Below are 16,741 nucleotides of genomic sequence, written 5' to 3'. Positions count from 1 at the left end.
TCGCTATTACTACTGGGGCCGCTGTGGGGTGTCACTATTACGCGGGGGTGCGCTGTGGGGTTTCGCTTATTACGCGGGGGTACGCTGTGGGGTGTCACTATTACGCGGGGGTGCGCTGTGGGGTGTCACTATTACGCTGGGTGGCACTGTGGGGTGTCAGTATTACGCGGCGATGCGCTGTGGGGTGTCAGTATTGCGTGGGGGAGCCCTGTGGTCTGTCACTATTACGCAGGGGACCGCTGTGGGGTGTGCCTATTATGCGGGGGGGCGCTGGGGGGTGTCACTATTACGTGGGGGTGGCTGTGGGGTGTCACTACTATACTGGGGGCAGCTGTGGGGGATCACTATTACCGCTGGGGTATGCTTACATGTGGCAGAAATGGGCAGGGCTGTTTTAAAATAGACAGCATGCAGATTTTGACTGCTTTTTGGATGCGGAAATGCTGCAGAATTTTCCACAGAAATTTCCTCTGAGGACATTCTGCAGCATTTCCTCATCTAAAAAGAAGTGCAAATCCACACCCTGTCTATTTTTGAAGCGGTCCTGTCCTTTTTCAGAATGATGGGGGTAAAATCATACGTCGTGATTAGCCCCGCCCCCTGATGTGTTGGCACTTTGCGATAAATAAGTGGGTTTTGGGTTGCAGTTTGGGCACTCGGTCTCTGAAAGGTTCGTCATTACTGCTCTATAGCTTCACTCTTGAAGTATGAGAAACTATTTCTTCAAGTCATGTTGGAATCGTAGATTCTGTGCCACCAAAAATTTGAGCTTCTAACATGTTTGAATATTTGAAGATTGGAAAAATACAATAGTTAGCCTGGAGTCCATGTAGATAGGGGAGATTATATCACTTAACACACATAGTTTTCAAATAAATAGGTGATGGGGTTTTAATATAAGAAAACCTCAAGGCCATTAATAACCGCATTATAAAACAAAGATATTAAATTGGGAGTTCAGTAATACGGCTGGGATGACTTTCACCAATTATCAAAAGCTGCGCTGATCCATTTGTAATGAGAATTTGTGGATAATCGGATTATAACGGAAGGGCCGCGTCTCCATGTTTGTCTTTAACGTTCTCTAAATTACCTCACTATGTTTTATGCTTTACATAAAAAATATGAAATAAATATGTAAGTACTTTAATTTTTTTTTCTACTGACTTTGAGTTATTTGATACCATTTCATCTACTGATTTCCATAGCTTTACTGTAAGAACACTACTGTGTTGGTACGAGGTCTCTCGATATCAGAGTTTCCAGCCGTGTTACTTTGTTTTTCTATTCAGTTCTTTCGATTTTAGGGCGCTAAATGGAGAAACTGATGTTGTACACAATGTCTTTATGAAAATGATCAATGTCCTGGGCACGGAGGAGCAGATTGCCAAGTGGATGAGCCTTGCAATGGATTATAAGATCCTAGGAATTTATGCACAGACTGAACTAGGACATGGTAAGTCCATTCTATCCTGAAGTGACATAAAGCATGCCTTAGAAATAAGACTCATTATTGGTGTGTTTGAATATGACAGTTATGCCTACAATCTATGATCAGATTGATGTGGTGGAGCAGAAGCTGCCATGTGCTCCGAAAAAAATGACACTGATGTGCCAAAAGTCATGGGATAAGTGCTAATATCATGTAGGACCTCCTCTTTGCCTGGCAAAGTGCAGTAATTTGACGTGGCATAGATTCCTGAAGTGGACAAAAATCGTCTGGAGATATGTTGAGTCATCTAGATAGCCATGGTATTTGTAGGTGCAGGATCTCAGGTCCAAATGCACATCTGTATCACATCCCATAAGTCGTTGATTGGGCTCATGTCGGGCAAACATGCAAGCCACAACATTTGTAGGAACTCTCCAGAATGTGCCTCAAACCAATTCTGGACAACTTGAGCCCGATGGTATGGTGCATTGTCCTGCTGGAATATCCCATCATTGTGGGGGTACATGAAGTTCAAAAAGGGCTGCAAATGTTCACCAAGCAGTGAAATGTTGTGGGCACCATTCAATCATGTGTTTAGGTGGACCAGTGGACTTAATCCATGTCTTAAACACACCCCACATCAGAAAGGAACCACCACTAGCCTGCACAATGCCTTGTTGACAACTAGGGTCCATGGCTTCATGGGTTTTGTGCCACACATGAACCCTACCATCAGCCTGAATCAATAGGTACTGGTGTCTCTTCAGCTCCCATATCCCATGGAAGCTAAAGAACTCTGCACTGACCTGCGGGATATGCCTGTGGACCATCCTGCATTGAATGTGGATGTGATTTCTGATGGGGTCAATTATATGTTCGCACTGACAATTCTAGCCAGACGCCACTGGTTACAAACATTAGGCACCCATGGGCAGCCACTGCGTTGTCCATTGCGGGTGGTAATGCGTTCTATGGTATATTCCCAATGCACACAGGGACACTGTGAATTGAGGAATGTAACATTGTACAAATTATACATGATAAAAACTATTTCCATTTTATGATCAAAATTAATGAATTTTGCAGGCTAACGTCTAAAGCTGGGAAAAGCAAAAATGTTAACATGACAGATGCATAATTAATGGTAACTGAAAAAATCCCCATAGATCAAAACCGGATCTACATGCGGTGTCACAGGTAAACTATCACTAAAGGGCATTATCACTGAAATATAACTTTAACTGGATCTACATGCAGTGTCACGGGTAAACTATCACTTAAGGGCATTATCACTGAAATATAACTTTAATTGACTATCAAATAAAATAGGTACTATGCAATCTTTAGCACAAAAGACAAAATAGGAACAAAGAATCACAACCACACAACACACATATTAGTGGCAGAGGGGCAATAACCCTCTAATGTTAGGCCCTAATGGCCAAACACTTTTTCAGTTTTTTTAATTGCTAAATTTCTAGAGCTATAACTTTTACATTTTTCAATTGACACAGCTGTATGATGGCTTCTTTCATGCGGGACAAGTTGTATTTTTTAATTACATAATTTTGGGGTACAAATAGTTTATTGTATAATTTTTTAATAGTTTTTTTGGGGGGGATTGAAAAAAAAAGAAATTCCAACCTTGTTTTTTGGATTTCATATCTCCGGCAATCAGCATGCCTTCTCCTGATTGTGGACTCGTATTTCTAATGCTATAGCTTTTCTGTCAATTATCTACAAATTTATTGATATTTTAATATTCCTCTATTTTGTTTTTGGAACAGGAGTATGTACAGTTGTTTTTTTCTCTGTACAAGCGCCATTCTCAGGTCTTGCGCACTCCAGTGAGATCTGGAGCCGCTTGTTGATGACATAGGCACATCATCCAATGTACTCAGAAAGAGGATAGGAAGAATCCAATGGCTGGATGTTCTTAAGGAGGTAAATGTCCAAGAAGGTTGGGAAATACTGCGAAATGAGATTTTCAAAGCACAATCGTTAACAATCCCTAAAAGAAGGAAGAATAGGAAGCAGGATGGACGAACACAGAACTTGCACACGTTAAAAAGGAAGAAAAAAATGTTTAGCAGATGGAAAGAGGGGGAAATATCTAAAGAAGAACATAATGCGGTCTGTAGAAACTGTAGGGCATGTGTCAGAAAAGTTAAAGCTAATAATGAATTGAGGCTTGCAACAGAAGCCAAAAGCAATAAAAAAAGGATTTGGGGGGTATGTCAAAAGCAGAAGAAAAGTCAAAGATGCTATTGGATGCTTATAGATGAAAATGGTGAATAGGTTAAAAATTATGTTGAGAAGGACGAACTTTTAAATACCTATTTTGTATGTGTTTTCTCTCAGAAAGTGTATGGAACATCAACTGATCTTCCCTGTGCTATTGGGGGAATAAAAGAATGCAGCCTATCTGTAAGCAGAGAGATGGTGAGGGAACACTTAGCTAATTTAAATTAATTCAAGTCTCAAGGTCTAGATGAATTACATCCTGGGATACTAAAGGAAGCAGTGGAGGTAATTGCTGAACCTCTCGCCATAATCTTTGAAAATTCCTGAAGATCAGGTGAAGGCCCAAAAGATTGTAAAACGGCAAATGTTGTCACTATCTTCAAAAAAGGGAAGAAGATGGATCCAGGAAACTACAGGCCTGTGAGCCTGACTTCTATACTGGGTAAGATATTTGAACAAATTATTAAACAGCATGTATGCAAGTACTTGGATGAAAATAGAGCAAGTAACTAGAGCCAGCATGGGTTTGTAACAAACAAACCCATGCCCTGGATAAAGCGGCGCCCCCCAGGATCCAAGCCATCAATGTAGAACACGGCAATCCTGGTTCACGCCTCAAACTTGCTTCATCCAGCGGTGCTCTAGAAGTGCTGAACGGCTGTGGAGGAAGTTGAAAACGTTCGTGGACGTTCTCCACTACAAATTCATGCTCAAAACCTACAACCTTGCCCTCCATCATGCTAAACAAGTCTACTTCACCTCTCTCATTTCCTCATTATCCCACAACCCTAAACGGCTCTTTGATACTTTCACTCCCTTCTCAGCCCTAAACCACAGCCCCCTGTGACAGATCTCTGTGCTGTAAAGTTTGCTGCCTACTTCAAAAAGAAAATTGATGACATCCGTCAAGAAATAACTTCCCAATCCCAGACTAGCCCTGACCCTAGTCTTGTCAGCACTGCATCTAGCACCTGCTCACTGTCTGTACTCAGACCCATGACAGAGGAAGAAGTCTCCAAATTGCTCTTCTCTGCTCGCCCCACCACCTGCGCTAACGACCCTCTCCCCTCACACCTCCTCCGATCCCTCTCCCCAGTGGTCATCTCCCATCTCACCACTATATTCAACCTCTCTCTGACCTCTGGTTTCTTTCCCTCTTCTTTCAAACACGCCATCATATCCCCGCTAAAGAAGCCGACTCTTGATGCGACTGATGCTGCCAACTACCGACCCATCTCAAACCTTCCCTTCATCTCCAAACTACTAGAACGCCTGGTTTACTCCCACCTTGTAAGCTATCTATCAGAGAACTCTCTCCTCGACCCCCTATAGTTTGGCTTCCGACTCCAACACTCAACAGAAACTGCCCTTACAAGGGTATCACACAACCTACTGACAGCCAAATCGAGGGGCAATTACTCCCTACTGATCCTCCTTGAGCTCTCTGCAGCATTTGACACTGTCAACCACAAACTCCTTCTCAGTATGCTTCGCTCCATCGTCCTCAAAGACACTGCTCTCTCCTGGTTCTCCTCCTACCTATCTGACCGCTCTTTCAGCGTCTCCTTTGCTGGCTCTACCTCTCCTTCTCTTCCCCTTGCTATTGGTGTCCCCCAAGGCTCGGTCCTCGGCCCCCTCCATTTCTCTATCTACACAGCCCCTGTTGGACAAACCATCAGGAGATTTGGCCTCCAATACCACCTCTATGCTGACGACACCCAGCTATACACCTCTTCCCATGACATCTCTGCACCTTTTGTCCAAAGCATCACTGACTGTCTGTCCGCTGTCTCTAACACTATGTCCTCTCTCTACCTAAAACTAAACCTCTCTAAAACTGACTTACTGGTATTTCCATCCTCCACTAACTGACCTCATCCATATTTGACTCCGATCTCTCATTTACCCCATACATCCAATCTCTTGCCCGAACATGTCAGCTGCACCTCAAGAACATCGTAAGAGTCTGCTCTTTTCTCACTGTAGACACGCTAAAACTCTTATTGTTACACTCACGGCTCGATTACTGCAACTCGTTGCTGATCGGCCTCCCCTGCACCAGACTCTACCCTCTTCAATCCATCCTGAATGCAGCAGCCAGGCTCATATTCCTGTCCAGCCGCTACTCAGATGCCTCTGCGCTGTGCCGGTCACTGCATGGGTTGCCCGTTAAATTTGGAATTTAATTTAAACTTACTACCTTCATCCACAAAGCCCTCCACAGTGCAGCACCCCCCTATATTGCCTCCCTCATCCCAATCCATCACCCAGCCCGGGCTCTCCGCTCTGCTAAGGAAACTAGACTCCTCTAATTTGAACTTCTCACTCCCGCCTCCAAGACTTCTCCAGAGCAGCACCGATCCTGTGGAACGGATTACCAAAGGCTACCCGGGCAATCCAGGACTCGAAAAACTTCAGGCGTGCTCTAAAAACATACCTCTTCAGGAAGGCATACCGCATTCCCTAAACAAACTCCTCCGTATGCCACCTGACAACATGCTCCCTGACCTACTGACTGCAATCCCTGCTACAAATATCTGAAGGGTTGTCACACAGCATAGGGATCAGCCCTATTCTCATTTGCACAAGGAAAGACTTGACGCAATGGGATGAAACTGAAAGTGAGGAGACACAATTAGATATTAGAAAAAACTTTCTGATAGTGAGGGTGATCAATGAGTGGAACAGGTTACCACGGGAGGTGGCGAGTTCTCCTTCAATGGAAGTGTTCAAACAAAGGCTGGACAAATATCTGTCTGGGAGGATTTAGTGAATCCTGCACTTAGCAGGGGGTTGGGCCCGATGACCCTGGAGGTCCCTTCCAACTCTACGATTCTATGATTTTATGATTAGGTGCCTACTGTCAGCGCATCAATACACAGGGGTATGAAGTGGAAGTTGCTGCTCTGATGACTTTTACTACTTAATTGCAGGCACTGCTCTCATTAACATCAATGGGAAATTCACTTCCAATTGCAAGTGTTCTCCACTATACAGGGGTCAGAGCAGCAGCTTACGTTCCATACACCTGTGTGTTGTGCTGCTAGCGAGCATCCAATGAGTCCTAAGCAGCAGAATCTAGTCGATCAACTGAAAATAGGTCACCAATAATATTTCCCTGGAAAACCCCTTTTACATCTGAATTGATTCTTCTAGATTTTCACTTTCAAATTTCCATAGGACAGGCACTTTATTGAATTTAAGTGGATAGGTCAAGGGGAGCACATTATTCTTTGAAAACCACAAAGATTGGTGACAATTATAGATCCCAAACTGCTAACTATAGCTGTTGTAAATTAGCCAATTCTTGGGTCCAACTAGAAGAGGCCTCAAGCACAGCTGATTTACAGTGATTGGCTGGGAGCACACACGTTGGACTCCACTAATCCAGATGTGCCACCAATGTCTATGATGAGAAAACCCATATCATGTTGGCTATTTTCAGTTACCTCTTATAGACTGTAATGTAGAGAAAAGTAGTGTGTCTATCACCTACTCCCCTTCCTGGCTTCCATTGGCTATTTGGAGTAATAATAATAATCTTTATTTATATAGGGATAATATAATTTGTTGCACTTTATTAATTGGGGAAAACCTTAACAAAAAGGTCATAACATCCAGTATTAAACCAATGAACATCTTGAACCATCGGTGTGAGGGCCCTGCTCGCAAGAGCTTGCAGACTATAAAGAAGTATACACATAGGATACTATACATACATAAAGCTGTGTGAGTGGATCACCAGCGTGTTTATGAATAAATCTGCATGGATGAATAATGCATGGATGTGGTGTGTGGGGGATGCAATGGGAAGAACGGTCACAGGTTTTCAAGGGAGAGTGTAGAGGCAGTGTAGATTAAGAAGAGTTTAGCTTAGGAAATATGGTAGGCCTCCATAAAAAGATGTGTTTCTAGGGCATGCTTAAAGCTGTCCTTTTAAAAAATAAAAGAACTTTGACTAAAAGGAAACCAATGTGGCTCGACAAGACGGTAAGGGGGCAATAAATGAAAAAAAGAAAGCGTTCAAACTACTAAAGCAAGAAGGCAGCGGAGAAGCACTAAAATCGTACTGGGAAAAAAACAAAATATGCAAAGATAGGAGGAAAATTGCTAAGGAGGAGGCAGAAAGACTGATCGCCAAAGAGAGCAAAAACAATCTGAAACTATTTTTCAACTATATTAACAGCAAGAGGATTTGCACCGAGAGCACTGGCCCTTTAACAAATAATGCAGGAGAAATCTTTGAAGATGATGAAGGGAAGGCAAATCTATTGAATAGTTTCTTTTCATGTGTATTCTCAAACGAAAAGGAAATGCCTCATGAGATGCAGGGGAATAAAATAAACCCCTCACAAAATATCTCATACCTAACGCAGGAGGAAGTGCGGAACAGGTAAAGAAGATTAAAATCGATAAATCGCTAGGCCCAGATGGAATACACCCAAGGGTACTAAGAAAGCTAAGTGATGAGATAGCTAGGCCGCTATATCTAATATTTCTGGATACTATCAAGACCGGGGTTGTACCATTGGATTGGCGCATTGCCAACGTGGTTCCAATTTACAAAAAGGGGACCAAAAGTGAGCCTGGAAACTACAGACTGGTAAGTGTCACTTCAATAACGGGAAAAATAGTCAAAGGGTTTCTGAGAGACGCCATTGAAGAATACCTCAAGGAGAACAAGGGAATAACTCCTCACCAGCATGGATTCATGAAGGGTCGATCATGTCAGACAAATCTGATTAGCTTCTACAATGAAGTAAGGTCTAGGCTGGACCTGGGAGAGTCTATTGATCTCGTATATCTGGACTTCTCTAAAGCATTTGACACTGTGTCGCATAATAGGCTAATATATAAAATGAGACAGCTCGGATTGGGTGAAAACGTGTGTATTTGCGTAAAGAATTGGCTCAATGATAGAAAGCAGAGGGTGGTACTAAATGGTTTGTACTCTGATTGGGCCACCCTTGCTAGCGGGGTATGACACAGGGTTCAGTATTAGGCCCCATTCTGTTTAATATATTTATTAACAACCTGATAGCGGGGCTGCACAGTAAAATATCAATATTTGCAGATGACACAAAATAATACAATATAATGAATGCAACGGAGGACAAGGTACGGCTACAAACAGACCTGGAAAAGCTGGGGGCTTGGGCAGAAAAATGGCAAATGAAGTTCAATGTTGAAAAATGAAAGGTTATGCACATGGGCAGCAAAAACGGATGTCACCAATATACACTAAATGGGGTACCGCTAGGGAAAAGTGATATGGAAAAAAACCTGGGGGTACTAGTGGACTGTAGACTAAACTGGAGTAACCAATGCCAGTCAGCTGCTGCAAAAGCTAATAAAGTCTTGGGGTGCATTAAAAGAGGTATAGGGGTGAAGGACGAGAACATTATCCTTCTACTATATAAGGCATTTATCAGGCCCCATATGGAATACTGCGCATAGTTCTGGTCACCGGTGCTCAGGAAAGATGTTACAGTACTGGAGGGGGTTCAAAGATGAGCAACTAAACTAATACATGGAATGAAGGGACTGGAATACCCAGAAAGACTATCCAAATTGGGATTATTTACTCTAGAAAAAAGACGGCTAAGGGGTGATCAAATAACTATGTATAAATACATGAGGGGACTATACAAGGATCTCTCCCATGATCTGTTTATACCCAGGACTGCGACGGTAACGAGAGGGCATCTGCTACGTTTAGAGGAAAGCAGGTTTCATCACCAACACAGAAAGGGGTTCTTTACTGTAAGAGCAGTTAGACTGTGGAACTCTCTGTCTGAGGATGTGGTGATGGCAAAATCCATAGAGGAGTTTAAAAGAGGACTTGATGTCTTTCTGGAGCGGAAGGATATTACAGGATATAAATCTTAGGTTAATTGTTAATCCGGGTATACAGGCAGGTAGGAACTATTAGGGGTTGATCCAGGGATTAGTCTAATTGCCATTAGGGAGTCGGGAAGGAATTTTTTCCCCAAAAGGGCTAATTGGCTTCTGCTCGTGGTTTTTTTTTTGCCTTCCTCTGGATCAACAAAACAGGAGGATAAACAGGCTGGACTAGATGGACATTGTCTTCATTCAACCTTACAAACTATGTTACTATGTTACTATGTTGGGAATTAACCTGATTGTCTGGGATAGTGCATTCCAGAAAACTGGTGCGGCTCGTGCAAAATCTTGGAGGCAGAAGTAGGAGGTTTGAATTAGAGAGAAATTTACTTTAAGTTCTTAGCAGAGTGGAGAGCATAGATAGGGGAAGTAGACCGAGATGAGGGAAGAGATTCAGAGTGATGCATCGGACTTTATGATATGTTGTATTTACTTTGCTCTGGCACAAAATAAAACTGACAGGTGCCAGATTTAAAGAGATCTGAAGTCTCGTGAGCTGTTTTGTACACCTGTGGTGCCCATTTCCTAACAGAGAGGTTGACGATCCAGAGGCAAAAGAACTCCACTTGCCACACCACATACAAATAAAGTTTTGTCATAAACCGTGGTAGATGTTGACCACTCAAACTCCTGGGAATGTAAAGTGAGGCTATGCAGACTGCCGCAGGATTAAGTTTACTACCATGGATGGAAATGTTAATTATCCGTACATACCATGCCTAAGCATAGTAAAGATACTGCTATGTGAAGGGTACCATTCTTAGGCTATAGAAGATTCCCTTACCATTGCGTATATAACTATGATGTCAGATACTGAAAGGCCATATGTCCTGTCACACATGGGGTCTATCAACAGGATATTTGCACCTCAGAAAAAAGGGCGCAAATACTCCGACTCACAATACAACTCAATGTATGAAGGCAGAGGAGCTATAATGCGTCTCCTGCTTTACAGATGACGAATGATTGTCCACCGGGCAGCTAGAGTTCTGTTGGCTTTCTATACTCTGCTCCCCTCCCTTGCCGCCTAAAAAGGCCTGGAAGCTGAGGGGAAGGGGCTCAATTTTCAGTGCTGTAAGCGAGACATGCATGGAGAGAAGGTTCCACCCCCTGCCTAGAGGTGAGGCCAGTAGCACTCATGGTTGGGAGCAAGGGCTAGGCTGGATACCTAGAGGATTCATGCAATTTTCACCCACACCCCATCCGTCAGGAGTTTTGCCTCCAGTTGTGGTATACCAGCCTAGAGCTGGAGGCTTGAGTTAAGCCTAGGCCAAAGGCGTCTCCATCTTCAAATAGCCACATGGGCAGAGGGAGACCCCTAGTTGCATCCTTTAGGGGTCTAGAGGCTAGGGGCTCGCTGGAGCATAACGTGGCCGGACTGAGAGGAGATGGTGAAGGAAAGTGCAGGGATGACGGGTAATTGCACTCCCTCCCTGCATACTAATGGGACCCCAGATATTGCCCCCTGCCCGCAAAGGTACATCATCACTGCACTGATGGGGGAGGGAGGAGCATGCCAGCAACTACAGTCATTGGAGCGGTGGTGGATAGATCTAAGAGGGAAGGTGAGAAGGGGAAGAGGAGTGGAGGGACGATGGTGCAATATTCACCTACTTCCATCTACTCACGTATCTTAATCCTCTTTCCTTCAGCTCTCTCTGCCACCAGCAATGTCACTGCTTCAGTGATGTTGCATTGAGAAGTCACTGTAATTGGGGGTAGGAGTCAGGCACACTCAGATGACCCTATTGCTGATTGGAAGCAGAGTCGTTAGTGATGTCTGGTCTACTTTACCTTCTGGGAGGAGGGGATAACAGTGTATCTGGCAGCACTGTTTGACCTCTCCCCACTTGTTAGCCAGTCCCTGATGCCCAGCTAGAAGAAGGGAGAAAAATAATGAAAAATAGAAATCCTGCAAAGCAGGAGGTCTGCCTCCTTCAGACACTAAGCTAAAACTGATTTATCCAATGGATAACAGTGATCACATAAAAGTAAACAAAAAGTGAAATAAAGCTAAAGTTTCAACTCCCCTCATGGATTGGATCAATGAGGGGTGCTAAAACCCACTCACCTCCGTCCTCCTTGATGTCCCACATGTTAAATGCTTGGCACATGCATAGAAGGCAGGGGAGCCTGGGAGAATTAAAATCTCCCTGCTCCCAGCTAGTACCATCAACTGCATTTGCACCAGAGACATGTTTTAGCCCACGTACCTGTTGAACTGTTCTGTTTGGATTTACAAGTAAAGTAACACTGCCGTCCATTCCTGACTTTGTTTCAAACTACCCCCTGTGTGTGTGGACTATTAATCCATCATCCGGATTCACCTCAGAGGAAGGAATGGTAGTGTCACCCATGACAACGAACTGCAAGTTAAAACCACACTGCGGTTTCCCGAGACCTCCCCTTAGTAGTAACTTGGACGATTCCTGTGTTACCTTTACAGGGGAGGAGATGGTAGAACTACCATGACAAGTTACAACCCTGCCATCTCCTCGGCTGTGGGCTCACTTCTTGCACACTGCATCAGTACTCTCCAATAAGTAACCTGAGATGAATCTATGGAGGCATTAGCTTGCACTGAATAGACTGGAACAGGGCAAATTATCACAAGATAAATTCTGTTCCTCCAGACTATTACATATGCAGTATATCCCTATCTAGGTCCATTTGCAGCTGTACATGTCCTTCTTTGTATTAATCACATTGTATGATTTTGTATCGTATGCAAAAATCGATATTTTACTGTGCAGTTCCTCTATCAGGTCATTGATAAATTTATTGAATAGAATGGGGCCTACTACTGAACTCTGTGGCACCCCACTAGCAACGGTGGCCCAATCAGAGTATGAACCATTTATTATCACTCTCTGCTTTCTATCACTGAGCCAGTTCTTTATCCAACTACACACAATTTTGCCCAGTCTGAGCTGTCTTATTTTATATACCAGCCTATTATTCAGCCAGGTGTCAAATGCTTTAGAAGGAATTAGATATGCAACATCAATAGAGTCTCCCTGGTCCAGCCTAGAACTTACTTCATTGTAGAAGCTGATCAAATTGGTCTGACATGATCAACCCCTCATGAACCCATGCTGATGAGGAGTTATGCAGTTGTTTTTCTTGAGGTGTTCCAGGATGGCATCTCTCAGAAACCCCTTGAATATTTTTCCAATTATTGAAGTGAGGCTTACCGGCCTGTAGTTACCAGGCTCTCTTCTTGACCCCTTTTTGTATAATGGAACCACATTAACAATACACCTATCGAGTGGTACAACCCAGGTCTCAATAGTGTCCCTAAATATAAGAAATAGCAGTCTGTCTATGACGTCACTTAGTTCCCTTAGAACCTTTGGGTGTATTCCATCTGGGCTTGACGATTTGTCGATTTTAATCTTTTTGAACCATCTCTTTCTTGTGAGGGGTACATTTTATCCTCCTGAATCTCATGTGAAATTTCTTTTACCTTCGTGAATACACTTGAGAAAAAAAACATTTAATAGATTTGCCTTTCCCCTTCATCTTCTATGATTTCTCCTGCATTATTTGTTAAAGGGCCAGTGCTTCCAGTCCAATCCTTTTACCATTTATATAATTGAAAAATACTTTGGGGTTATGTTTGCTCTGTTTGCAATCAGTCTTTCTGCCTCCTTTATTGCAGTTTTTATCTTTTCCTTACATCATTTGTTTTCTTCCTGTATGTTTTTAGCGGTTTCTCACTGTCTTCTTGTTTTAATAATTTTAGTTTTCTTTTCTGCTTATTGCCCCCCTTACCGTCTTGTTGAGCCACATTCTACTTATAGTTCTTTTATTCTTAAAGGGTATGAACTGCTCACATGAGGTATTTAGGATGTTTTTAAACTTCTCCAATTTGTCGTCTGTACTTTTATTTTTGAGGACGCAGTCCCAATTAATGTTACCGATAGTAGTTCTGATCAAATTTTGCTTTACTAAAGTTTTGTTTTTTTGTCGCTTCCTGATAAGACTTCCTATTGAATGACAGCTGGAAATTAACTATTAATAATAAATCCAGAGCGTCGCTCCCTCTAGCAGGCTCCCATACAAGTTGGGTAAGGTAGCTATTAGAGATGAGCGAGGGTACTCGCCAAGGCAAACTACTCAAGCGAGTAGTGCCTTATGCGAGTAACTGGTGGTTCGGGTACCGTCGGGGGGCGGCGACGGAGAGCGGGGAGGAACGGAGGGGGGAGATCTCACTCTCCCCCCCCCCCCCCGGCTCTCCCCCCTGCTCACTCCCGCAACTCACTGCACTCCACCGCCGGCACCTGAATCTTCTGAGATGAGCGGGTAGGTACTCGCGTAAGACACTACACTGCTCATCTCTAGTAGCTATGTTTATTTGTTCTCAATAACTTATCACCCTTGTGAGATTCACAGGTTTTGTTTTCCCATATCATATCTGGATAATTAAAGTATGACAAACCATCTAATAGAAGCCCATAGAGCAGTACTATGCTATCAGGAATATTTTCCCATTTAAACTGAGCCATTTGCCACTGCGCTTTCCCATCCTCGTGACCATTGTGTGTGTCAGTAGTACTCCACAAATTAGATACTTAACTTCAGTACTGTGGATAGGAGATGCGTTATTTTCATGGGACTGCTCCTGTAATGTTACCAAAACCCTTGTTTTCTGTTGCACAATGTAATAGTATAAATTCCCATTTATGTATGTATATATCTGAGCGCATCTATTCAAGAAGTAAAATAATGAATAAACTAATAGCCTCTGGTATATTTCATGACTGTCGTCAATACTGGTTGGTGTTACCTATATCTGTGGATGTGAATAAGTGTCCTTCTCACCTGTGATCACCTCATGACATCATTAGCCCTTGTTCATACATTCCTTGCTGAAGCAAGCGGAAGTAGCAACTATAATGGCTTTTACTCTGTGCCTGAAATATCCAAGATTTTTATTAAAGAAGGATTTAAAAAAATATAAATTTTATTAATTTTCACAGTGGAAATAAAGTACATTATAAACAAGCACAGAGATTCCGATACATACAGATGTGCATATCTGTCCACAATATTGACAAACATTGAATGAACATTTCCATTAATTAAAGAAGGATTAAAAACAATGCAAATGGATAGCAGACCCAGGTCCATGCATGTGCACTCACGAACCTGGGGTCTACTAGCCATTTTCATTGTTTTTAATCCAACTTGAATAAATATCTCAAATTTTATCCTGGAGTATCCAGTTTCTCACTTGTGTTAAAGGTATACTATTGGCATCTTACTGATATGCCAAAAGTCATGGGATAGGAACTATTATCATATAGGACACCCTCTATGATAATTGTTTGGATATTTGTTTGTGCATGATCTAGGGTGTGAATGGATTTATCCTCCACATACATGCTCCATTGAGCTCATGATGGGCACATGTGCAGGCCTTTCTATTCATAGGAACTCTCACAAGCGCTCCTCAAACTAATTCTGGAAAACTTGAGCCTCATGGCATGGTGCATTATCCTGCTAAAATATCCTATCATCTTGGGGCTACATGAAATCCATAAAGGACTGCAAATGGTCACCAAGCAGGGAAATGTAGCAGGCACTGTTCAATGATGTGTTTACATGGATCAGTGGACCCAACCCATGCCATGAGAACACACCGTACACCAGTATGCAACCACTTCTTGACAACTGGGGTCCATTGCTTCAAGGGGTCTGCACCACACACGAACCTGACCATTAGCCTGAAACAACTGGTAGGGAGGAAATGGTTGAGGAAGTACGGGTGGTTGGGACCTTAGGAGGCATTGATTATGCTATTCTTGAATTTTGGATAACAAGGGGTTGATAATGAAAAAACGTTATCATGCGCTCTTATTAGGAACACTGCAATATCTCCTTCAAATGAAGTAAGTCTTCAAAAAAGGGAAGAAGGTGGATCCAGGAAACTACAGGCCTTTGAGCCTGACTTCTATACTGAGTAAGGTGTTTGAGCAAATTACTAAACAGCGTATGTGCAAGTACTTGGATGAGAATGGAGTAATTAACCAGAGCCAGCATGGATTTGTAAAAAAAACAAGTCATGCCAGACAAATCTAATTTCCTTTATGACAGAATCACTGACTGGAAATGTGGTGGATATAGTAAATCTTGAATTTGGTGAAGCATTTGACAAAATGTGTCATATCATCCTTATTGATAAAAATGACCAAATAATAGGATTGACAAAGCAAATGTTAGGTGGATTTCCCACTGGCTGCGTGGTCATACTCAGAGAGTGGTCATAAATAGCTGCTCATTCAATTAGGTGAATGTGTCAAGTAGGGTACGACAAAGCTAGCTCTGTCCTGGGCCCAGTGTTGTTCAACCTTTTTATAAATTATCTGGAAGAGGAGATTGATGGGAAACTGATCAAATTTGCAGATGAAACAAAGCTGTGTTGGATAGAAGAGAGAGAGAGGGGATTCAAAAAGATCTAGAAAAGCAGGAACAGTGGGAAACGATTAAAAGAATGATATTTAATGAGTAGAAATGCAAGGTCCTACATCTAGGCAAAAAAAAAGAATAAAAGCACCTACAGAATGGGAGTTAACAGGGCCCCTCCATAATGTATGTATGCATTTGTCTTGTGTCTATGTGTTGTCAGTGTCTTATATGTTGCATGAATGTGATGTGTATTGCATAGCTGCAGCACTGAGTGGGTTAACTGTCTGGTATGTGAAGTGTCTGGAAAATGAATCTTGTTGTTTGTCATGTGATTGTGCTATGTATATGTGTTTGCAAGGTGTTTTGCAAGGAGTCTCTTCTAGTCTTGCAAGAGAGAGGAGTGTGTGGAGTTCTGCATGTGAATCACACAGACACCATCTGTTCTGTGTGGGCCGGAATGGAAGAGGCTGAGAGATATCCAACAGTCTTCCCTGGGCCTACTTTACCCGGGAGATGCCAGTGTTACCCCTAAAACACTGTGAGTGAAACAAGAGAGAGAAACCGCCAAGCAGCGCTGAGTGATTTCTGCTTCCAAATGTGAGTGTTGATAGGTAGAGAGCTAGAGTGAAGAAGAGTGACGGGAAACAGAATTCCACAGATAACTTTGGACTGTGGATTCTTCTGTGATCCTGTGATTTCCTCCCTTGTGTTATACACCATTCCCTGCTGCCGCGTGAATCTACTGTTTTT

At 42.8% G+C, this 16,741-nt stretch overlaps 1 protein-coding gene across 1 annotated transcript in view; it reads left to right on the top strand.

Annotated features, from left to right (window-relative positions):
- Window positions 1-16,741, top strand: part of LOC136620208 (hormonally up-regulated neu tumor-associated kinase-like) — a 36,265-nt gene that overhangs the window by 1,983 nt on the left and 17,541 nt on the right. The window contains exon 2 of the mRNA XM_066594914.1: window positions 1,308-1,456. Within this exon, the coding sequence (XP_066451011.1) occupies window positions 1,308-1,456 (149 nt within the window). The remainder of the gene's footprint in view (window positions 1-1,307; window positions 1,457-16,741) is intronic.

Source organism: Eleutherodactylus coqui, chromosome 3, assembly GCF_035609145.1.
Source record: "Eleutherodactylus coqui strain aEleCoq1 chromosome 3, aEleCoq1.hap1, whole genome shotgun sequence".
Classification (NCBI taxonomy): Eukaryota; Metazoa; Chordata; class Amphibia; order Anura; family Eleutherodactylidae; genus Eleutherodactylus; species Eleutherodactylus coqui.
Note: the sequence above shows the minus strand (reverse complement) of the source record. Positions and strands in the feature narration are given on the sequence as shown.